Source organism: Polyodon spathula, unplaced genomic scaffold (genome assembly GCF_017654505.1).
Source record: "Polyodon spathula isolate WHYD16114869_AA unplaced genomic scaffold, ASM1765450v1 scaffolds_1438, whole genome shotgun sequence".
Taxonomy (NCBI): Eukaryota; Metazoa; Chordata; class Actinopteri; order Acipenseriformes; family Polyodontidae; genus Polyodon; species Polyodon spathula.
The window spans coordinates 128,347-153,446 of NW_024472918.1; the positions used below are offsets into that span (position 1 = coordinate 128,347).

The 25,100-nt window shown below is 40.5% G+C and overlaps 1 protein-coding gene across 17 annotated transcripts in view; it reads left to right on the top strand.

Annotated features, from left to right (window-relative positions):
• rapgef1a (Rap guanine nucleotide exchange factor (GEF) 1a) overlaps positions 1 to 25,100 on the top strand; it is a 63,681-nt gene that overhangs the window by 29,693 nt on the left and 8,888 nt on the right. For 7 of the 17 annotated variants that reach the window (XM_041242897.1, XM_041242894.1, XM_041242893.1 and 4 more), the window contains exons 2-14: positions 270 to 415; positions 1,545 to 1,723; positions 3,643 to 3,681; positions 3,927 to 4,083; positions 4,615 to 4,709; positions 5,034 to 5,186; positions 6,429 to 6,549; positions 7,088 to 7,268; positions 9,381 to 9,857; positions 11,694 to 11,896; positions 14,261 to 14,431; positions 22,647 to 22,886; positions 23,729 to 23,821. In XM_041242897.1, the coding sequence (XP_041098831.1) occupies positions 270 to 415; positions 1,545 to 1,723; positions 3,643 to 3,681; positions 3,927 to 4,083; positions 4,615 to 4,709; positions 5,034 to 5,186; positions 6,429 to 6,549; positions 7,088 to 7,268; positions 9,381 to 9,857; positions 11,694 to 11,896; positions 14,261 to 14,431; positions 22,647 to 22,886; positions 23,729 to 23,821 (2,255 nt within the window). The remainder of the gene's footprint in view (positions 1 to 269; positions 416 to 1,544; positions 1,724 to 3,642; positions 3,682 to 3,926; positions 4,084 to 4,614; positions 4,710 to 5,033; positions 5,187 to 6,428; positions 6,550 to 7,087; positions 7,269 to 9,380; positions 9,858 to 11,693; positions 11,897 to 14,260; positions 14,432 to 22,646; positions 22,887 to 23,728; positions 23,822 to 25,100) is intronic. The other 10 variants (XM_041242895.1, XM_041242908.1, XM_041242903.1 and 7 more) reach the window with 7 other exon arrangements.

Here is a 25,100-nt window from a genome sequence, read left to right on the forward strand (position 1 = left end):
TTGACTTCTGAAGGGCAACTTTGTATTAGTTCTGCAGTTGGGCATGAAGAAACTGTCTGAACACATTACTATGTCTTTTGATTATAATGCAAATACAGCATTCCAATTTATTTTATAATATGACCTAATAGGCTTAATTAAACCAACATGGCCCTGAAACGTTGTGGTATTGTGGTCTACCACTGTGTGGTTTCAGGTGTTGAATTTGAAGACGCCAGCTTTGGAGGTTCTTTCTTTTCTCATGTTTGGTTGTCCTTTTGTTCCCACAGATTCCCAGCGCTCCCACCTCTCCTCGTTCACCATGAAGCTGATGGACAAGTTTCACTCTCCCAAAATCAAACGGACGCCATCGAAAAAGGGGAAGCAGCAGCAGCCAGAGCCAACAGTGAAAGCAGCTGAGAAACCAGTGAACAAGGTCTGTGATGAAGGGAGAGTTCATGACCAGCTTTCCTTTTATTAACGTCCTCCCTTGTGTTAACACTAGAGCCGCCACGGTTACACTCCTAGTAAATCCACTGCCAGCAGTCACTATGACGGTTACATTTTAAACAGCATCAATGTTAAAATGAAAGACAAAATGTCGGATACAACTCAAAAGCAAGCACGTCATATCAAACATCTGCACAGCCGGAACGCTGTATTTAAATGAACAATGAAACATAAAATGGTTTATTTTCTAACTTGCCACATATAAAGCGCTGCTTAAAAAAATGAAAAACTGTAAAAATGAAAGTAACACATGTTTTCTTTTGCCTGTGTCACTCGGTGCAGCACAGAATCCAGGCTGAGCTGCTGCACTCTGCTGCTTTGCAGCTTTCTGATCAAAAGATTTCTGCCGAAGTGCTGTGGCTAGCTTCAAGATAGTCTTTTCTACTGATATTTTCCCCGGTGCTTTCCTTGTATAAAACAAAAGAATTGACAGCTGCCAGGTCCAGTAGAGATAACAACAGGCTTGTATATAAAAATACAATAAAATATTGCAAGTTATATTCAGAATAAAAACATGTCTTGTAAAAGACAGTAAAAATAACTGCGATTCTAAGTACAGGGTAACTTATTTTGCAATCCTGCCTTTTCAAACTCCTTCGGTATTTAATACATGTATTTAGGAAAAGTCAAGAACGGACAACCGCGTATCTTTCACACACGCAGAATAATTGAAATTTTAAACGTGAAACCGTCAAAATGATTGACGCAGTGGTTCTAGTGTTAAGGAAAAAGGAGATCGCCAGTGTCTTCTGTATTTTAGCTATCACATTCAAACAGCACCCCGATTGAGAGGAACATTCTCTTCCAGTCCGCTTTTAAAACACTCTGTGCCGAAGTTAATTGCCATTGATTGGTACTCAGTTGTAAAGGTGATGGGAGGACAGCGTTCCTTGTTTTGAAATTGGCACATTAATGAATGGATTTATTTAATACCTGCTGATTTTTAAATACTTAAAGGTGAGTATCAGCACACCCCTAGTATTAATCCATCTTGGATTATACAACATTTCAAATGGCCCCAGTGATAAAATTCTCCTCTGTTTGGCTCCCTTCAGAATGTGAGTCGCTTGGAGGAGCACGAGAAGGATGTGGTGAGCGCCCTGCGGTATTTCAAGACCATCGTGGACAAGATGGTGGCCGACAGGAGGGTTCTGGAGATGCTGCCGGGCTCTGCTAGCAAAGTGCTGGAAGCCATTCTCCCGCTGGTTCAGGTGGAGCCGCGCATCCAGCACAGGTGAGTTGAAACTGGGGAGTCCAAGCCAGACATGATCACAAGGCTCCATGGGGCTCTCCAGGGACAATAGTGACACCATGTTGTAAAATGTTACGATACAAGACTGTTACATGTGTAAACCCATGTGTTAGAATCAGACTTTTTAGGGTCTGAGAAATTATAGCCACCAATTTTACAGGTAAAAAGGAGACAATAAATGCTTGAAAATCCAAAGCTCCAGGGACATTCCATGAAAATGTAAAGTTTATGTCATTGTGTCATCAAAACTACTGGCAGTAACAAGATGTTTTGATGATCAAACTTCTGTGTATCAGGATCAATGCAAAAAAAAAAATCTTAATTGACTTCTCTAAAGAAACAAACCTGCCATTTCCTCAGACTGGCCCTGTGGCTGGATAAAACCAGCACCCAGAATTTACTACAAGAGGCATTAAAGACAACTGTGCATGTTTACAAATTAAAAATCACCTTTAATAAGACAGTGGCTAGTGTAAAAACCACATTGATTGGAATGTTCTGAACAGAGCGTTTTGATTGGCTTGGAGGGAATTCAATAAAGCATGTAACATTTGCGCTGGATCACAGTGAAGCGCTGTAAACGAATCGAGGTGCTGGTGTGGAACGTGCAGGTATGGGGATAAGCGTTCTGTTCAGTTAGTCAGAGATCTTTCACAGAATCCCTTGCTGGTCACCACCTGTGAAAAAGTGGAACATGTGCTTTCCAGATCCTCTCGAGTGGCGTGTGGAACACATCATCCACTCCAGCACTAAACACAGCATGAACTGTTAAAGCCAGTGACCCAGACAGAGCACATTTCTTCAAAATTACGAAAGCACTGCAAGACCATGTTCATAACCTATTATTAGCAGCTGAACAATCCTTCCTTCTTTATTTTTTGTTGCTGCTAGTTTATCAGGTGTTTTCTTTGCCAGATTGGCTTAAAGTTCAGAATTTTGTAACCGCTGCTTTTATAAATACCAGACTGTTGTAATAGCCAGCAGGCACACTCCACTTCTTTGTGGGTCTTATAACTGCTTGGTATTTGCCCTCATATGTAGATATTAGAAATAGCATTTATATTTGCATAGACAGTTATTTCTGTAGGTGGGAGCACCATGTCATTCTTCAAACCTCAAATGCATTATTTATTTGAATGTGGGTCACCAGTGGTAAATGGTCTTTTGAATGTGTTTGTTTAAAGTCTAATTGACACAACCATATCTGTATATGGGTCTATTTGGGTCTCTCTTTGTATTAGTGCAGCATTATTGAGATAGTGAATAAACTAAAAACTAAACTTCTACCATAGGGAACATTCCTCAGTGCAGTAACAGGAGATCCATGAACTGTATATTTTGCATTGCAGTCGTTGAATCGTCATAGAATTTGGCAGTCTGAACCTTTTGAAGATATGCTGTAGTGTGGATAAGGGGGAATGCTGCAGGTTCAGGCAGGGAAATGCTTTATTTTCACCCCTGCAAGCACAGTGTCATACAACGCTCACATCTTCAGTTCTGATGCTTGCTTGTGCCCTGTCGAGGTAGGGGCTGTGTGTGCATGAATTGCGTGGGTGGTTAGGGCATTGTGTGGAATCGCATGTCGCCCTCTTTTAAAGCAGTAGTGTTATTTATATCCCTCAAGAGGTTCCTTTTTAATTACAGTAAAGCCTGACTTTTAAGGCCGGTCAAGGGAGCAACAAAACACAGTACTAATTAAGAAGTAGTACACTTTTTGTTAAATTCAGCAAGGTGAAGAAAGTATTTAGTTTTAATGAGAGAGGTTTAATTACAGCTTGTTATTCACCTGGTTTTATTTAGCTTCCATTCATTCTGATTTGTGTGTTTTAATATTTATGTATGTATTTTTTTTATTTGTTGTTTGGTTCTAGTATTATCATTTTTTTAATTTATTTGAGCAGGGTGACTGACGGGAGAGCTGAACATATAAAACCCTTCAGGCAAGACTATCTTTTTTATAAAAACAGCAGGGGGGTGGGGAGCATGGTAAATCAGAGCTGAATGCTTGGAAATTTCCCCTTAGGCTTTGGAACAGCATGCACTTGTTAGGTTCAAGTTGAGAGTTCACTACCCATGTTTTCCCACAGTGGACACCGGGAGGGCTTCACTTTATGTTTCTACAGTGCAAAGCCAGCTTGTTGAGATGGAACCTGGGTTCTAATCTGGCCTGTGCCTCTCTCCTCAGCTCTGCGGTCTCATCGTGTCACAATCGGGTCTACCAGAGCCTGGCCAATCTGATTCGCTGGTCTGATCAGGTGATGCTAGAGGGTGTGAACCTGGATGACAAGGAAACGGTACATGCCGTTACCGCGGTGATAAAGGCAGTGCTGGATGGAGTGAAGGTGGGTTCAGGATTCTGGAAGGGGTCTCTCACAAAATGGTGTCTCTTATGGGTTTTACAGATGAAAATACAAGTCAAATTTAAAATAAGTTGGAATCCTTTGGTTGAAATGGTGTTTATTCACCTAATAGTTATTTTTAATTATTTTCCCATAAGTGTTCCATCCTATTAATAAAAAAATTAACATACATTTAAGTGAATAACAACAGGATAGTATTACGAATATGGAAAGATTTCAAATATTGAAGAATATAGTCATTTATCGCAGCCACTTTACAGATTTATATTGCCACTGCTGTTCTGTTTAATTCTTGTGTTTGAGAATGAAAAATAAGGCTTCCCTTCCCTCATGGTTTTTGACATCTTTAGACATGGTCCCTAAGATTCAGGAAGAGAAAGGGGTGAACCTGTTATTTTCCTTGGAAACTGCTGGCTTTGAGACAACTAGTAATGGGTAAATGTTTCATTGTGTGCACTGGGGAGGTATTCACTGGCGTCAAGGAAGCTCACACTGTTTGTGTCTTTGTTGCAGGAGCTTGTGAAACTGACGATCGAGAAACAGGAGCACCCGTCCCCAGCCTCCCCAGCATCCCCAGTCAAGATTTCACCACCCTGCAAATCCGAGATGTGAGTGGGCAGTGCAGTAACATGAGAACAGGGTTTGGGAGCCAGTTGCAATGCTTGAGATACACTGCAGCAGTGTAGAGCATAAACAGGCTTGTGAAAAAAAAAATATGTATGTCCTGGCTACCTTATTTAGGCTGTTGGAGAGCTCTTTTTGTATTTGATAACTGCTAACCAATATATACAATTGGAGAGACCCAGTGAAACCGGTCTATAGTTACATTCATTGTGTCATTTCCAGCATGGCAATTGTTCACAGATACAACAAAAAAAAGCAGAGTAATATATATATATATGAGGCTCCATTAATGTTTTCAAATATCACAGCACTACAGAGCTTCCTTTGACGGAGAGGGAAAAGGAGATTCTGCACAAAACCACGCCCATGACGCGGTCGCTGGAGATCCTGACAGACGCCGCTGAGGAGGATGTGGCTCCACCCAAACCACCCCTGCCTGGGATTAAAGTCAATGAGCACAGGTCAGAGGGGCTGGGCAAATGATCAGATTATCAGATTCGGGTCATTCTAGCTTGAGTGGACCAACACTCTGGGGTGGTTTTACTCCATTTGTGGTTGATGATGTGTTTTCCCAGGGGAGGAAGAAATGTGTCAGCTAATTACCTCTAACCAAAAATATGAGAACTTGCAAGACCCGATTGGCTAAAGTCAGATTTTTTTATATATATATATAGGGGTTTTTTGTGCTAGTTTATTAATAACAAAAAAAAAGAAATATGCTATAAACTTGCAGGAAGGAAGAGGCTAAATACTAAGCAATGTGCTGTGCTATAAATAATGTGCATTTCGAATGAAGCTCTCGCTTAAAGGCAGAGCGTGTGAGAGAGTCTAGCTTCCTCTTGATATTGTTGGTCACAGCTTTACTCGAGGATGTGTAGGGCTAGATCACAGAAAGTGATTCGTGGTCTGGTCAAAGACTGACTTGTTGACGTGTAAAAATGAGTACATTTTTGCACAGGAAGCTAAAGATCTTTTTTTTTTATATATACAGTTATTCACGTCATGTATACTTTTATTATATTTCGTTAAAGATATATTAGCAGTCTTGAAAAGAAGAACATTGAAAAGAGAAAGAACTCCTAACCGTGGAGAAATTTAGGAGTTAAAACTTTCAAGTTAATCAAAATTTGAGAGAATATCCTCGCAAACTATAGTAATTCCTGAAAAACAACATTGTGGGGACGTCCTCTCTTTGTAAAACACCTTTTTAAGAACTAAATATGCCTTCAAAATAAATAAATCAAAATCAAATCAATAAACGTGCCAAAATATTTAGTTTGTTGTCGACTTTCATCCTGTGTGTTTTGTCTGACACGAGTTAAAAATAGTAAATAAAAATCTAGTGAGAGTCAATGAGAAGTCCCCACAAATAAAGGAATACAAACATGTGTGTGCAGTGCCTCCCCCACTGTCTTCAGTAGCTGCCTCCCTTATTTTCATTGTTGTTGCTGATGCAAAGTCAAGAATGTGTAGCTGCAGCAGCTGATAGTGGTGGAATTCAGCTAACCACAATACATTGCTGGTGTGCTGCCACAGCTCTGTGTATGGGAACCCTGGATATAATATAATGAAGATCCTTTCAGAACATCTGTCTTGTTGGGTGTGTTTTTTTTTTTTTAGTTTAAAGCATGTAATCTGCATTGGAAAGCATTTGGGGATATTATACAAATTTTTGAAAACCAAAAATGTTTTTTATTCCCCAGCCCTCCAGCTTTGCCACCCAAAAAGAGACAGTCAGCCCCCTCACCTACTCGTGTAGCGGTTGTTGCACCAATGAGCAGGACAACCAGTGGTTCTAGTTTACCCATTGTTATCAGCAAGCAGGTAGGTCACATTTGGTCGTCTTTTGTAGTCCTTTATATTAAACTCACTGGGGTTTTAAATGTGCGAGCTCTGTAAAGGCATGTAAGAAATAATCTAAAAGTAAAATTCTTTTGAATTCTAAAAGCATTCAATCAGGATTGCTTTCAGCTTTGGATTCAAACTGGATGTCTTTTGCAATGCAAGGGCCTTGAAAAGCTTGCATGAACGTAAATGTTTATCATACAAAACTTCATATGATATGTTCAAAGCATCAAATAATATTCAATTTAATGCAGTGAATCTAAAAATGATGGAACTTGCAAAGACTACAAAAAGAAACAGGATTCGCAGACTATTGGGCAGTGTGGGATACGTATTTTAATGCGATCAAAACGGATCTGCTTTTGAAATAGTAAAAATAATATGGTTTCCATGTTTTGTATAATTGAGTGAGTGTAATTGTGTGTGGGTACTGCTGTCTTTCCCAGCCACCTTTTATAACAGATAGAAAGGGTTCTCCTCCAGGTTGAATATGAAAGTGTATTCCTTGTTGTCTCAGGAGTACGACCAGGACTGTCTCCAGCGACGGCTCTCTGGTGGCAGTCGCTCTTACGGAGGCGAGTCTCCGCGCCTCTCCCCCTGCAACAGCATTGGGAAGCTGAGCAAGTCTGACGAGCAGCTCTCCTCCCTGCAACACGACAGCGGGCAGTGCTCCCGCAACACCAGCTGCGAGACGCTCGGTAAGAACAGCTGCTCAATTCAAGCGAAGTCCAAAGCTCTCTCGATATCCCGAAAATATTCATGTAAAAGACTATGTCTACGTATTATGATTATACACCATTAAAGATCTTTGTGCTGCTTCAAAACCCTCAGCTATTATGTTTTTTCCACATACTTAACGAAAAACTGACAAATTGAAAAACGTAACATTTCGAAAATCTAACATGAAGTACCGAACTACAATTGTGGCTTCCGGCAGACTTTTACGATATCGTTTTGTACTTTCTTTGATTACGTGATAAAATAAAATATCTTAAATTGTGTTCATGTAGCTTTTTTTTTTTTTTTTAATTATGTATCAGTCCTAAAATTCTAGGTGATGCAAAATGTTTGTCCATAGCTGTATCTACTGTAACAGTAGCTGCAGTGTCTTATATACTTTTGCTGTACACTTTGTGGTTAAAAACTCCTTGTCTAACCCTGTCTAGTAGCTAAATCCCCTCTCTGTCTCATGATGGTGTCTGATTGTTTGATGCCACCCCTGCCAAGTTCTAACTTTACAAACTGGAGAGTCGGATGTGTCTGGTTTCTGAAGTACAGTACTGTGCACAGAATGGTCAATGACCAGTAGTTATCTCATTTTAGTATAAAACGAAGCATGATTGTGGGACACTGTAGCTTTAAAAGGTTGCAGAAAGACCATATACTGAAAGCTTTAGTAAAGTAACCAAGGTTTAGCCAAACAGCACAGCACTCGCAGCGTATAGAGAAAGGGGCTTTTGATGCCAGAACTGCAATTTCATGCAAGGCTCAGACACCATTCAGGAAACCAGAAAGACAGACTACATCAAAGATTACTTTAATAAGTAATAACTACCGGGGACTGGGGCTGTGAATGGTGTACTTGTAATGTAAACATTATGTATAACCGTAAACCTTTCATTTTAAGTCTTTAATGCGTTTCTTTCTTTACTGCTAAATATTTCTTCAGGCTATTAAGTTACAGCGAAAAAACTGTGCCCGACCAATTTTATGTTGGGATCTCATTTGAAGGTGATCTCATGTATAAGAGTAGCCAAAAAAAAATAAAAAATTTTAAAAAACATACAGCGGCCAGCAAAGATGAGCAGTCTTGCAAACATCAAGTTTCATCAGAAATATTTTGTCGGGTGATACTTAGCCCTGTAAACCAGAATATTGTGGGACTGTTTATGCAGGGTTGAGGTCAATTCCTGTTTTTTCAATTTCCAATTCCCTTTTAATCAAGTTGTGTGAATGAATCTATTAAAGGTTTCCATTTATTATTATTATTTATAATTTTACTTCCCCTACCTCTTGTTAAAGGCGTTCCTGTAGTTTTAACATTGTCATAACATACAGTTTTTTTGTTTTTTTTTAAATAAGATTTTATTGATGTCGGCAATTACCAGTGTTTTAAAATGAATTGTTTCGCCTTTAGTCCCAGTGCCTTACCATTACCCTAAATTGATAGAAAATGAGTGTTCTGCACTTTTTCCTAACTTCATGATTGTCATGTATTTCTCTATCGCAAGAGCTCTGCTCCGGTGATGTTGCGCTCTGTGTTGTTGACCGGGCTGCTTGAGTGAATTCTGCTGTCCGTGTTTTCCGAGAATCACTTATCATTCTCATGGAATCTTGTAAAGATGTTTTTAGTGCAACGATATGGGTGCTTTCCAGAGCGAGCATAATTCAGCTTTTGAAAGAGGAGCATAGGAAACCTCATCAGGGGTCGGAAAAGAGATCTGGGGGCCCTATACAGTTCGAACCAGTTCCCTGTGTGTGTGTGTGTGTGTGTGTGTGTGTCTTATATTAAACTAATCTGGTGGGGTAATGCCTTTTTAAGTTGTATTGCATCAACTATCTTATACGTTATGAGCAACATTCATTTCATTTCTGGTGTTGAGATAACATTAAAAGCAAATCATTGTTTTAATCTGTTGGCTCAAATCGTGTAGAGATTTGTTTTCCCATTGTGGCAAAAGTTGCCAAATCGCTTTACAGCCATCCTATAGACTGAACAGTGCAGATTTGGGTGGAAACCCACGAAAATCAAATGTCTGGCAGATCAAGGTGCTGCACTCTAACAATAATCCTTTGTTGTTCCCGTGCAGATAACACTGAAAACAACGACCCAGATTACGATTTCCTGCATCAGGACCTCTCGAACGCTGAGCAGGGGCCTCACGTGGTCCCCAGCGGAGTGCTGAGCCCCCTGCCTGAGTCTCACAGCGAGTCCCCATCCTCCTTCCCAGGGCAGCCCTTTGAGTACTGCCACTCCCTAGGACCGGGGGCTTCACCGCAGCCAGCCTCCATAGAGACCCCCCCAGCCTTGCCCCAGAAGAAACGGCGCAGCGCGCCCTCCTTGCAGTCCGAGGGCTTAGGTTCGAGGGTCTCCTACGAGCGCCACCCCTCGCAGTACGACAACATCTCCGAGGACGACCAGACAGTGCCCCCCTTCCCTGTGTTTTCAGCCGTCTCTCCGGTCCCCCAGGGCATCGCCACCATCTTCCCTGCTGACTTCAACGCCTCGGTGACGGATGACATTCCCGTGAGCCCCCCTCCCCTCCCGGAGAAGAAGAGCAAGCACAGTAAGTGTGAACTGACACTGGGCTGTTTATCACTTTGAGTCGACGTGTTCTCCAGTATTAAAAGCGATTTACTCGTTTTACAGTACAGGTAAAGATCAGTGGCTGCAAGAGCCCAGCTGTCTTCTAAAGCCAGCAGATTTAGTCATAAGTTTAAACCTTTTAAAGGAGACAGCTTTCTCTATCTGTGACATGTTTTACCTGTATTGTATCTGATATAAATCATAGATACATTTTATGAATCATTCCAAGGTGGGCATTGCGATAATGCTATGAAAAGGAGAGTAGGAGATGCACATCAAACACATTGTGGGTTGTTTATTTTGCTAGTCAAGCACCATGGCAAGTTATGTCGTAGCCTTCCCTTTTCATGATATTTCTTTTTATTCCCCCGGTGTGGTTACAGTGTTATTCTGATACCTCCTTGGGGCATATTCAATGCCAAAGCCTACAGATCTAGTTGCATGAAAGGACATTTGGATAATTCATTAGAAGGAGCGCCATTGACTGAGTCTTGACGTCTATAACCAGACCACCTATAAGAACTGCTTTAGATCCAGAGTCAGTAACACTGATGAAACATGTGTCCGCTTGATCATGTAGGAATGCTAACTTTTGTTGGGCCAGTTGTACCATTAGACATTTCCTCAAGAGTGTGACCTATAAGGTAAACTGGAGAACCTCTCCCTGAATGAGACAGAGAGGAGGCCCATACCAGCTTCTTCTTAATCTTCTGTACGTGTATGCAGAGCTAGCCAGGAGTCAGTAGTTCTAACCTCCCATCCTGAAAGGGGCCTGGAAATGCTGGTATTGATCAGCACTCTGTAAATAAATCCCCCGGGTTTGCTCCAGATCTGCAGCTGTTTATTAACTCCGACTCTGGGGGCGGAGCCGATCGCAGAGGGGAATGGTAATATCAGAGGAATGAGGTCATGCAGAAGAATGCCTTTGTTAGTGTAATATGGGAAATCTCTTTGCGAGTCTCCCCCAGCATTGCAGGAAATCAACCCTAGACCATGCAGTATAGCTTTAGGGGATTAAATGTAATTTCCTGTCGGATCAGTGACTTTCGGAGGCATGAGAAGAGCTGTGATACGGGAGAGAGATGAGACAGTGCAGGGAAAGGGCAGTTGGGATGACTGCAATACTAAAAAAGAACAATGCTCATAGTGGTTTCTTATATGTAATTAGCTTGTTTGTTGCTATTGAAAAGTAATGGGCCTGGAGAAGAGGAATTGTTGCAGTGTGACTACAAAGCAAATCATATTTTTTAGTATAGTTTTTATGTATTTCGTAGCCACAAGCATACATGCACACGTAGTATGTACACCCACATAGTACTTAGAAATGCATGTAGGAGTTTCTGTTTCATATGGTACAGACACATCGGTTAATAAGAGACATTTAATTTGTTGAGTGCTATATTAATTTAGTTAGCTGAAGAAAAAGTATGATATAGCTGTCATAAGCAGAAAAATCTGCTTACTTGCCACCAAGAGAATATGATAAACTTGTTGTAATGCCGTGAAAGGAAAGCACCAGTGAACCAATGTTACAAGTTGCAGTCTTTATTTTAATATATACTTACTTACTCAATGTTTTGTTGAAACATCAGTTAAACAATTTTAAGTTATAAATAAGAGAATATTTTTTTAAACAGCAATGAAAAACATCAGTAAATATCTCCTATATTTAATAGTCCCCACTCTGTATAATTTCTCTGTATCTGTGTACTGTGTTAGGTGTTTTCCTTGAGCTCTCATTATAAACAAGCTAGGCTGTATTTAGCTTTCTATTTCCTGCCCTTCAGTAACCCTGCTGGTTTGTTCCCCTTGGCAGTCCAGCAGTACATGCAGTTTCTGGAGGATTACTCGGAGCCACAGCCCTACTTGTTCTATCCGACACCGCAGAGCGAGATCATCTACGAGCAGCGGAACAAGCGCTTCCAGGAGGCGTACTGCTTCAACGACTCCTTCAGCAGCACAGACTCTGTGCATGAGCTGCTTCCCCCGCCCAGACTACCGCCCAAGCAGAGGCAGCTGGTGAGTGCCGTACCCGTACCCCCTCCACCTCCACAGTTTTAAATTCAGGTGAAAAGTCAGAACATTCCCATTTTTTCTTTCCGTCGCAAGGTTATTATCAGCTGTGCCAGTAATCGGGCCGTTCAGAAAGGCATTCTCAAACCGACCTTTCAAACTCACTTGCATTGAAATTGAGAACCTTACTCGCGGTCTTTATTTAACTGGGAAAAAAAAACGTTTTTATGAATGGACAAGTTGCGTCGATCGCTTGTGTGGCTTCCTTTCAAAGAGATGCTCTTGGTGTGCATTCTGAAACAGTCATGCCCTGATTTCAAACTAGCTGCATTTTCACTTCTCAGAATCTGCTTATCTGTGGCGATGACGACACATCTCTCTTGCAGGGTTTTCAGGTTATCTGCTGAGTTAAGCACCTTTCTGTTTATTTCCACGGCTTGACTCTCCAATCTCCTAGCTGCTGGGGTATTGCACCAAATGATTTGCTGTTTGTCTGAATTTTTTTTTTTTTTCACAGCTTAGCTGAATTCTGCAGGCCGCTCGTGCAGGATGGAAATGTGACATCCACTGCATAGCAGTTTGACCCATTGCGGATTTTTAATCACACACATCTGATGTTACCTGTACATTGTGGCTGATCAAGTTTGTATCAAAACCTGGAATGGGTGACACTGCTATGCAATAGGAGTCTTTTTTCCCATTCATGTCATATTGTGCCTGTTATTAACCTCTAGTATTTAACAGAAGCATCTACTAGCCGCTGTCCATTTAAACAATGTGTTTTCTGTAGCATGGTCCTGTATAGGTCTGGCATGATGCAGAGTTTTTAAACCTTAGAGCATTGTGGCAATAGATATTAGTCAAGTAGATAGTTCCCTCTGCAGAACACAAGATAGATCTAAGGGGAAATAGAAAGAAATGTGAAGACAATGAACTCCACAAGTACGTAAAACAACACCATAGAAGAAGCAAACATTGGTATCGCTCACTTGGAGCTTTTGGCTCTTCCTCATAAAAAAAAAAAAAAAAAAAAGATATTTGCTTCATTTTTTTTTAGCTCCAGTGGCAGATACAATTTCCTGATCCTTGGTCAAATTTCTGTTTTTCCCCCCTTTTTTTTGCTTCTCCATTTACTTCAGGAAAAAAAAAAAAATACTGTCTTATTTTGCCTTTTTGTTTTTTCTGTGCTTTCCAAACAAGATTCACTTCCAGTGTGTGCAGCATTTAGTTCCGAGCTTTAATAGAATGTATTTTAAATCCTCACCAGTATTACTAGTGTATTAGAAAGCTATTTATTCTGCTTACGCACTCTAAAAACAAGAAACAAATTGGATATCTAAGCCCTGCATATTATGCAATCACCGTATCGGGAATCCATATTTAATATCATGTTAAACCGTGGAGCAGAGATGATTAGGACTTTGCAGTCCATGGCTCCACTCGCTCTACACCTCAAGCCACAATGCTGACAGCGGCGTCTGTTTCTTAACTGTTCTGTACATCATCTGGAGGTAACAGTGAGTGCCACCTTGTTGTGAGGTCAGGGATCCCTTTACCGTTTCCCGGAAGGCGACTAGTAAACCAAACCTTTCTCATCAATCAGCTGCTTCTCTTCAGTCGCGTCTTTCTGAAACAAAGTCGCGTGGTGTGGTTTTTACACCCTATATGCAGTGCGTCCGTTCACGTTGTCTTTTCACACCTTCTTCAGATTCAATAATCTTGAGCCTGCAGAGAATGTTCTTCTGATGCATTCTCCTTTTGTTCTTTCTCTTTCTCTTTCCATGCAGGGTAAGATCTAGGTGTCCCCAGTTATCTAAGCGGTTGCCATCTTGCCATCACTCTGCACTGTAACCCAAAAGATCCTTGAAAAATAGCTTTATGCGTTTGCATTTCCAGTATTTGGTTCCTTTCCCTGTTCTTGGGTCCCTGTACAGAGTGATGTGTTTACGATTAACTACCACTGCAGTCTGGTTGGGGTTCTCAAAGTTGTCTATTGTTTTCAATGTACAGTAGGACATCAAATAATAATAGTGCATTTTAGACTTTGAAAACCACTAGCAGCCTCCCAAAGATGTTGTAGTTACCCTTTAAGCAAAAAGTCTCACAATTGGAGTGTATATCATTTGGCCAGCTAGTGTCATGCCACAGTGAAAAACACTGTTCTGCTTAAAGGGGTGCAAAGTTTACCACAATATCTGAGTTTATTTTGTACCATGCCTATATTAAATAGGATTTAATAATTCTTGCAGCTGCTTTTTGCCTCCTGCTATTTGATATCTCGGTGCTTTTCCTCAGGGCTTCTGGTTATTTGAATTAAACTTTCACTGCTCATTTCTTCTCTCCTGCTTTCTGTCTCGCCATGTCCTGCAGGCCTCCTATACTGCCTCCTCCTCCTCCTCCTCCTCCTCCTCTTCTCTCTCATGTCATGTTCAGCATGCTAAAGCTGCAGTCCCAGTGGAGGATGCCAACGCGGCTCTCAGTCTGAGCATGTCCGTCTCTAACTCCTTCCTGAGCCGGCACAGCTCCTTCACAGCGCCTTCGGTGAGTGCCGTGGCCTGCCTGTCCGTGGCCCGTGGTGTTGTGTGGCTGTGTCTGCTGCTTGCTGGTGCGCTGTGTATTCCTTATTGTATTAGAGGGGAGGGGATGTAAACCCAGATTCAAAAGTGTGACTAACGTTTGCTTTTCTCTTTGACTAAAATTTATAATTGATGTAAAGACCTTCTTGAGTGTTGCCCAAACTGTGGTGCTGAACAGTCATTGTGTACAAGTCGAGAAAGGAATGTGAGTCTTGTTTTTTTAACACCCGAAACCACTGGAAACTGGGAACAGTTTAGCAAGCATAATTGTGATTTTGTGTATTAAGCAAGCTTTCGGTCATCTGTTGTGAACAGTTGTCGGTTGCGCTGCTATTAATAGCACCCTCGCTGTAAGATATTAAACCATCTTCAAGTTTTATGTTTGGGGTGTTGTTTTGGAAAGCAACGAAATGCTCAGACTATTAATGAGATGTGAATTCAAATTCACCCGTTTCGTTGTGTGTTCCGTTTGTGATTAATGAGAACGTTTCTCTTGCTCCCAGTGCTAAGTTGTTTAAAGGCAGAAACAGTGGTTGGTTGCATTTGTAACAAAAGTGATAAAATGGTTTAGAAATTGAGATGCTACAATGGTTGCTTTTATGGGTACCCAGAGAATGACGACAAATTGAGTTGGCGCATAATGTCTTGCATTATTGTGGATATTGATACATTTTAATGTATTAATATTCACTATGTTTTATTTAAATTGCATTTTAGAGGTGTTCATTTTTCTAATCTCACTTTTACACGATGGCTGTGCTTTTATAATAGATATATCCACAAAGCTTCAGAGATAGTGTGCAGCTGTATATATATTCTTTATAGCTACACTAACCTATGCTGTGTGGTTTCAGCATTACAACAGTGGTGCATAGGTTTGTGCAGGTTTCTTTCAAGATTACTCTCAGAGAAAGAGAAAAGAAAAGAGTATGCATGCGAACTGAGCAAATGAAATTAAACCAACAATAAATAGACCAGGACGTGAATCACTAGGTAAAAGTAGTTGTTGAAATGTCTGCATCTCACAATATTAATCTAATAGGACATAATCACACATCCCATAAAAGCAATGTGCATGGGGATGAATAGACATCAGTAAACTGTCAATATAATTATCACTCTTCATTCTGTTTTTGTGATCTACTGTCTTTTTTTCCTTTTAATTTTGTTTTCTTTTTCCTTTTTAAAGTTGATTTTAGCTTGTAATCTGTATTTACTAATGACGTTGGTCTATTATTTGCATCCTTCAATGCATGTACTTACTGTTTCACCGTTTGTTTCAGATGGTAAACTGTCCATCTCCTGCTGTGTAATAATGAACTTCTGTAACTAACACTTCAGGTTGACTTTCTTCCTAACTCCAAACATGGGTTACCGTGCTTGTGTAGTGGGTCGTTATTGCTTCCTCTACAGTAGTCTGCGGTTGCGTTGATGATAATGCATTCAAAAATGACGGTGTCAGCAGTGTTTTCTACAGTAGGGTTGGCATACTGCACAAGTGTAAAACTAGTAGCCTGGGGGTTGAGCTATCTGATTGTTGAGCTAATTTGCAAGAGGAAGCCATCTTAAGGGCAGTTCAGCTTCCCGTTCAAAAATAGAAATGCCTTTGTGAATGCTGTCATTGTTAATAACTCATGCCACTGCTCCTGCGAGAGGGCTGCTCTTTTTGTAAAACACAAAGCTGTGAAGGACCTTGAGCGCAGCTATTTCCAGTTCTGGATGCGCCCAAAGGGCATTGCGCATGAAGACAACCCATAAACTAGTAGGGTCATGACCTGGAAGTGGTTTGCATTCTTACCATGAGCATTGGCTGAGCTGTGAATGAGAGAAGACTCATTAATGCAGGGCGACCGATTTAATGCTATGAATTCACTTGACCTATTTGTACGCTTGCTATGCAAGTGCCACTTACTGCAGCACAACATGGAGGTATGAGATGATGGGCAGCAAGACTATTAGCACTAGAGCACTGGTACTTGCTGCATTAACTGCTGGCCACCATTCGTCCTGAGGAAAGGGGGCTATCTTGGCTGTTTCTTCACAGCAGCAGCTTCAAGTGGATGAGTGGCTGCAATAGAGAGGTTTCCCTGGCGATTCCGACCATTCCCTTCACGTTGTGTCACTGTAGCAGCACTGCTAATATTCCACATTGTATACAGTGTGCCAGACTGGCATCACTGCTGTGTCTCGCTTATATAGAGCCGGGTTGTTTAATCCAGCAGAAAGAGGCTTATTGAGACCTGCGGCTCTCCGTTGTCTGAGTGCTTAACGACGCTTTTCAATTTGGTAACCGAGTGTGTCAGTCCTGGGAAAACGGCTCCATTTGCTGAAACCCCTTGTAATAACAGACCGGGTGAAGAGGTTCTTTCATTCTTTCACTGGGCTTCAGTAGAGGATGTCTTTTATTCTAGCAGCCGAGGCATGAAATAACTAATCTGATGGAAGATGAAATGTTTTTTGTGCTAGGCAGCGTGTTGCAGGCGTCTGTTTGGCTGTCGGTTTACCAGCCTAATAATATTTGTATGAGTAATGTAATGACAGCTGGAATGAATGGTGTTTGAGTTAATACCTCTGCTACAAATAGCTTCAGGTTATGTTTAGAGTATGGCTGAGCAATAAAGGGCTGTATCCTGAAGTCATTATAGGTTTCCACTTTGGCGTCTCTTGCTGTGGCATCAGCAGCAGTAAAGTACAATATTAGTAGTTGTCCACCCATTCCCTATTCAGTCTAGTTCTAAGGACTATTTCCTGCTGCTTATTATCCTCCACTGGGTACACGGTGAAGGCACTCCCACATGTTATATCTACATATTCCACACTTACATCTATATAGAGACTTGCTTTCCCAGTTGTGATCAATCTTGGGGCTAGGTGAAGGGACCTGTCTGTACGTGATTAGTTTTTTCCATGTACTTACAATACAGTGCGTGGTGATCTAGGATTACGTGATATTGATAAATCCAGTGTTGTATTTACATGCGTCATTCTTTCCATGTTAGGGTTACAAGCACTTTTTAATACAACTGGGCTTGACATACAGTACATGAAACTTGATTACATCAACAAATGATGCCATTCTCTATGAACTGTGCAAGAAGCTTCTTAAATCAGTCCTAACTGATTCTGTATAGGAGATACAGATCAGAACTGTGATTATCAAAGAACAAAGAGCAGGACTTTAGGTCCACTGCAGTACCAATAAAATACATAGGTATGCAGATTTTAGTAATAGTGTGCACATGTATTATAACACCCCTTTCATGCATATGAAATCAAACCACTAGAACTGAGAATCTTGGAAAAAGGTCAATTTAATTGATTTCTTTAATAGGCCACATGTGCATTTCATTTAAAATAGTAAGAGAAAAGGAACACCTACCCACCGATGGTAAAATGCATGAGACTTGTTAGAAGTTGTTTAAGAGGTTGAATTAAAGCACAAAAGTGGTCTAACATTTTCACACATGAGTGCCTGTTATTTCAACATCACTGATGAAAAGTGGAGATTCTCACACACAGAGGTTTTCATGCATATGAAGGCTATAAATGACAAATCTTGAGGTGTTCTAATAAATGTGCACACTACTGTAGATAACTAGTATTGGTGAATACGGCACTGGTTCAGTTTTCCGAAGCAGTTCTTGAAGAGGACTTTATCCCAGTTCTTTTCCTGTGTCAAGCTCCTTGGTGAGCGTGGAATGCCGATCGTACGGATGTAACTCAAAACAGATTTTTTGGACGCTTCACGCTCAACTCTCGCCCCTAGCATGCAGGGGAATTTTTAACATTCTTCAATTCCTGTGGGTATGCCCAGCTGCAGGGCAGGGCCTGCTAGGAACACAGCAATGTCTGTTCTGCATTTGTAACAAAAATATCCAAAAAAAATACCAATAATACATGAATATTGTTACTAGGTTTGGCATTATTTCGTCATTTACACAAGCTAGCTTTAAGCTACAATTTTCTGTTTGTTAAGTTGTTACTTGTTAAGTTAAATATAACAAAGTCAGACACATGCCTATCACTTAATTAGATAAGCTGTTAAGGGCTATATCTACATTTTATTAATGTGTAACAGAGTGGAGGCTAGGTGCAAACTGATTAAGACGCACACCTCAAGCGAGCATCTTAACCACTGTGCAAAAAAGAGCCAGGCTCATTTGCATTTGTGGTTACAGAGCTTTTAACTTCAACTCTGTACTGACACCTAATTGGCTGGGAACCCCTGAATAGTTCAGGATGAAATTACATATGGGCATTTGTTATGACATGCTATTCCACATGCTGTGTATTTGGATCATGACGACTGCTTCATGGTTCTGACAGCTGTGTAGAGGAAGGCTTGTTTTTTCATTTTAGTTTGCCAGTTATATTTTGAGCATACTGTGTTTGGCATTAAGGAACGGTTGTAATCGGCCTCCCGCTGTTGCCGTTCAGAGCGAAGCAGTGTGCTGGAATCTGAGGGAAAGGAGGTTTGCAATCAGGGAGTGTCTCTACATACTTGGTTGGTTCTGCTGTGGAGCAGGCAGTGTTTGCTGGAATCCACAGTGCCTGAATGTCATCACCCATGGCTTTGTCATTTCCAGGACAGAGTGAGTGGAGCTGCGTGGGTGGGAAGGGTTGAAGGGGATTCGTGCTGTGAGGATGCAGCAGAAACACTGGTGGTGATACGGTGAATAACTAAACAGTTTTCTCAGTCAGTGTGCAAAGGGAGTCTAGAAAGCAGAGCTGCTAGTATTACTGCAAAATGCTTGTAAGCTAAGCATGAGTTTTCCCCCCAAGAAATATTTAGCATGACATTGTGCATAACCTATATACAACGCTGTGGGTGTTCCAAAGCATATTTATTTGTCATTTTGCAATGGCCAGCTTCTAGCAGCGACGTCACAATAGGGGCTTCAACAAGCTTTGAACTCAGATCTCCTCCCAGCATCAGCAATCCTAAAAGAAAAATAATTACCTAATTAACCCACTACATTTGCTGTAAAAAAAAAAAAAAAAAAAAAAAAAAAAAAAAAAACAGAGCACAAGCTGTATTTATGTGATTTCATACATTCTCAATTGATGTGCTACCTTTCGAAACGTTCTCAGTCTCTTAGGAGTGTAAAATGCATATTCCTGCAGTATAATTTATATATATCTTGAGCACAGTGAAATTTCACGCCTAAAATTGAGCTTTATCATCACTGTGAGGAGGAAAAAAACACCAAGAAATGTATCTAGGAATGTTTTAGGCTTCAATTTTATATTGAGGTGTCATAAAGGCATCTGAAGGGCTGTATTTGCAGAAGGAATAGTTACATTTAGACTTTTGCAGGTAACAAAATTAGAGTAAGTTATCAAAACAATATAGTTGAAGAGACAATTGAAATCAAAGGTTAGTTTAAAAATGCTACAAAACAATGACAAAGTAAACGGTTTTTCTGGGTTGTTCTCCACTCACTCACTGATTATTTGTGCGTTACCCAGTTGGTAGCATTCATGTATTCTCTCTGTAGTCAGTCTGGGTGACCCATTGTAGGATGTTTTGCAGGGTGTAATAATCACCTGCTCTTACCAGACAGCAAAACTCCCTAATGCAAGTGAATGACAGAGGCACCTTGAACAAACAGCCCAGTCCTCTGGGTGACTGGTTCGTTCAGGGTTCACCGTGTTTGTTTGTGTCTGAGGGGCGTTTCCAACATAAACGCAGGCTTTTGTTATTCAGCAGCATAAAAGCAATTTTGTTACAACAAAATGTTACCAAAACATTAGGACAGTATTGTAACAGTAGAATAAAAAAAAAAAAAAAAAAAAGATTTAGAAAAAGAGGCCGGCTGTACAATATTTAGAACAGCTCATTCTGATAATATCCTTATTAATAGTCTACTCAAGCAAAGGCTCAACTCAAAAAGAAAAATGATTCTGTAATTATCTTTTCAAATACAAGAAGTACTTGGAACAGTTGAGACTTGTAATTGGTGTGTTTTGCAAATTCCAGTTTAAAAATCTTTCCCTGTTACCACTGCACTTACCACTTAGGGCCTGAATTTGAAGGCTGTCCAAAGTATTTCTAGTGGAATAAAATCCTTGTAAAGGTATAAAGCTAGCAAGAAACACTGCTGAACATTAAACAGCTGCTTTACTACAGTTATTATTTAACTTTATTTCTTAGTCAGCTTTTATTTGCCTCAAGTACAAGACAGGGCCTGTAATGTTTCTGGGTGAAAGATTTCTGAAAGGCGATCGGCCTGTCATGGCATCCAGACACTTGGTCTTGTTGTACAAATGTTACCAGCTGTTCTAGAGAGGTCTCTTCAGCAGCAGCTGTGCGCAAGCAGAGAAAAGGTCAAAATAAAATGTATTAAAAATGAATGGGATTTTAGGTCTGGTGCAGAATTATATTATTTTATTTTATTGTAGCAGGACAGGAAGTAAGCTAATTGAGTCATTTCCTATTACCACCCACATACATAGCAAATAAAACTAGCAAAGGCGGCTATTGTCTTGTTATATAGACCTTTCTGAACCTTCTTTCTAGGAACTCAGTCCTCCAGTGATTGATTAACCCATTAAGTAGGCTGTATTTGTGTAATTTCATGCACTCCATTTAGACTTAACTTTTGCGGTTACCAAAATTAGACTAAGTTGTCTTAACAATATAGTTAGAGACAATTTAAATAACAGGTAGGTAGATACCAGTTCAGAAAGTTAAAAAAAAAAATTACAAAGTAGCCTGTCCTCAAATGAGCACTTAATGGGTTAAAATACAAAGAGTGTGAACATCGGTACCCGGTACTTTTACATTTCTCTCATCTCAAATTGTAGCAACAGGCATTTTTCCTTATTGCACATGTTTTCAGGAATTTACATCTCAAATGATTGTACTACTATACAATAGCTATGTTGTCTTAAGAGTAGGGCTGTCAATTAATCACAGTTAACGTATTTCTTTGTAGATTTATTTTTTTAACGCGCGTTGATTGCACTTCTCTGTCTTGATCCTCTTAGCACACCGTAACTCATTCCTTGCAGCATCATTTTAATATACTGGATCGCATGCGTTGAGTGCAGGCGTGTTTGCATAGGAAGTTAATCATTTAACTGCATTACAGAGCAAAGACTTTTTGTGAATGGGAAGATTATTTAAAAAAACAAAAAACAGTTTGTGACATGTAATTAGTATTTACAATTAAGGAGAATATAACAGTTACTCAGTGTTTTGTTGAAACATCAGTTAAACAATTTTAAGTTATAAATAAGAGAATATTTTTTTAAAACTGCAATGAAAAACATCAGTAAAGGATTCCTGTTTTTAAAGGAAACTGATAAGAAAATACACAGTATAATTTGAAATGCAGTAAGGTGAGTAATAACTGACTTTAGCAGTTGGTTCAAACAATCTAACAGCAAATGCTGGAATCTTTTTGTGTAATTCTGTGTAAATAGAAATCTTGGAGAAGAAGGTCCAAGACCATATAAGGCCTTATAGATGATAAGAACTACTTTTAAAGTAATACTAGCATCAGTAATAAAACAAACTTGAATGAGATGGATGCAGTAATTGTGTGAATTCAATTTGCAATTAAAACCAAGATTAAGTAAGGATTAAAGCATGTTCTACTTCAGAGACACATTTATTGGCAGCTATATCTACTGCACCGGCACGAATTGGAATTGAATTTTGTCCCTAGTTTTCCGCTTTTAATTTCACGGTTTATGGGCATCTCTTTGTTTTAATATAATGTACAGGGTAAGCCATTGCATTTGTTTGCTCAAAATAGTAAAGCAGTCTGTGGATTATATAAAATAAAGGGATTTGAAGTAAAATGCTGGGTAATCCCACATGTGCTACATCAGATGGCATCTTTCAAGAAAGTTCTGGCTAAAATAAATGACCAGTTTGAAGTGGTGAAGTGGATTTTACTGTGGCTTTGTTGTTTTTGCTCTTGTATTTCTTTTAATGGGGGAAGTCAAACTCACATTTACAGCACATCACCTAGTATGTAAAAATACTACATACATGTTTGCTTTACACAAATGAAAATTCATATCCGGGCGGTAGAAGAAACAATACCGTGGCTTCAGTGAGTGTATGGCTATTAAACAGCTAGACTCTAATTCAGTATTTGATTTGCAGGTCTGGTACACTGGTCTCCTTCTCATCTCTTGTTTCTTTCTCTTTCTCTCCCTTCCTCCAGTACAAGTCTGTTTACAGGTCCTACTCTCAGGACTTTGCTCCTCACAATCAAGCCTTCATCCCTCCTTTCCTCTCACCTGTCTCTTCCCACTTTACAACTGTCCACCAATCGCAGAGCTTGGACCTAGCTTCGCCAGCCACTGCTGTTCCTGGGGGCGTGGCCAATGGTTCCCAGGACGGCTCTAGTGGCTCTCTTGCTGTCTGTCCTCCTCCTCTCCCTGACTCTCTGCAGACCTCTGTGGTGAGCTGTCATTGTAATGCTACAGAGGGGCTTGGGAGGGGATAAGGGAGTTGGCATGTCAGGTAGAGCTCTTTGTTTGCCTCATATGACAGTTGGTTGTTAATTTGCAAGTTTTCAGTGGGCTATTGGGTGTTTGCTGTCCAGTAGGTTGGCTTGATGAATATACTGTTCTGTAAATACTGTATGTTTATATCTTGGTGTAACAAAGATCGGAGGTGGTTGAGCTCAAATCTAAACTCAACTGGTGAGTCAGTGCATTCAAATCCAGAATGACTAAGTCCTGGCTTTTACTATTTTTATGGCTGTGCACTTTCAATCCACCACCTGGACACTAATAAGTATATACATCCATGCCACCTGGTGGACATGTGGAATGAATTACAGTACTTCTAAAAATAAATAAATAAATAAATAATCAGGCGTTCCTGGCTATGGGTATTTTATTGTGTGCACTACACGCAGACTTGGGGTTAGTTCATTGAAGGCGTAGATCTTCATCTACTTTCAGAGCGTAATCAATGCTGGAAATTCATGTAACACCAGCAGTGGCTTCTTTTTCCAGTATCTTGTGCTTCAGTTAAGATACTGGGCCTTGTTTTTAGGCCTGGATGAAGTTGTCGGCCTGCGTTGCTCCTCAATAAAACTGCAAATAGCAGCGTGCTTTCCACCAAAATGCTGTCCTACTTCAGAGTCTGAACTTGTGAGTGCTGTTGTGTGTAAACTCTGGTCTTTCTCTCATGATTACACCACTGGCTCCCTGGGGCTCTGCCATTGATCTGTGTGAGAGGTTTGTATCCCCCCCGGGCACTGTCATGTATTTGCTGTTGTCCTGTCTCCTGTAGAGCGAGAGTGCTAACGAGGAAGGCGGGGAGGGTGAATACGTCAATCTGTATTCGTCCAGTCAAGTCAATGGAGAGCTCCCGCACTCCAAAGGAGTAAGTAGCTGGCACCGCATGGCATGCTGCTTGGGGGTGGAGAATGGGCTGCTGGGAGCATGTCATGCTTGAGTTCGATGGTTTGATAATGTGATACCTTTTCATTCTCCATCCTTTGATCTGTCATCAGCTGCCAGTTTGGTGCCAGTTCTTGACACTGGTCTTGTGGTGGCGGTGTGACATCTGTATGGTACCTTTAGATTTAAGCTTTGTCTCTTTTAGACCCTCTGTAACCATCAGGTGGAAAGAACTTTTAAATCTCATCAATGCAGCCAGTAGTGTAGTTCTAAATCTGACGCTATCGGCATGCCACTAAAATAGTGATTGTCTTAAACAATAATTATTATACGATTTCACATTTTTGTTGGGTACCGAACTTCTAGTAACTCCTATAATCGGAAATGCATTTATCTAATTTCTAGTGCCTTTTGTCTTTCTCCATCATGGCAGTGTGCTTTACTGTATTTACTTGTCTGTGGCTTCGTTTGTGTTTCTGTCCGTTGCTGTCGTCTTAATCAGCAGTTTTAGCCTTCTTAAAGAAGTAGTTTGTAAACAAAGAAGTTCCAAATGCTCGTTGCATTGCATCAAGAGGAATCAGACTGTTGTGTGGGAGATGTGAGTCATGTCACTTAGCTTGTCTGTTATGTGAGTTCTGGCTCTGCTTCACCACTGCCACTATAGGAAATAGTACCGGCATGACATTTCAGCTTGTCTGCACCACTGAATGTAGAGTAGATACGAACCCAACTCCAGAGACATTAATCAGTAAGTGACTGAAAACCAGTCTATTGGAATTAGTGGGATTTTAACTGGCTGGCGGAAAGTTCTTATTCCCTGACCAAGCAGGTTATCACATTCATAACCTTTACAAAACGTCTCCCGTTTCTGCCCTGATTTCCATTACTGGCAGTGTCCCGTTCTCCACCCACGTTCCCTTGCCTTGTTGCTCTAGGACTACATTTTAATTACAGTGCCGCCATCCTTATAGCAGACCACAAAACAAGGCAATGGTAACTGTATGCATATTAATGAATTATAAAGCTGCCGAAAATGCCAAAAAGAACCCTCGTTCTCATAGATGTTTGTATTTGATACTGCTATAAGAATAATTTAAATGTAATCTTGGGGTTAGCATGGGTTCCAGAAGCTTGTTGTTTTCTTGAGTTCATTTGAGAATAAAACTGATTTGTAGATGCAGCGTGTGTCTCTAATACATTGCATGAGTGGGCTGTATGAGGGCAGCTGTGAATCCCTTGAGAGACTTGAACTGCCAGGTCAT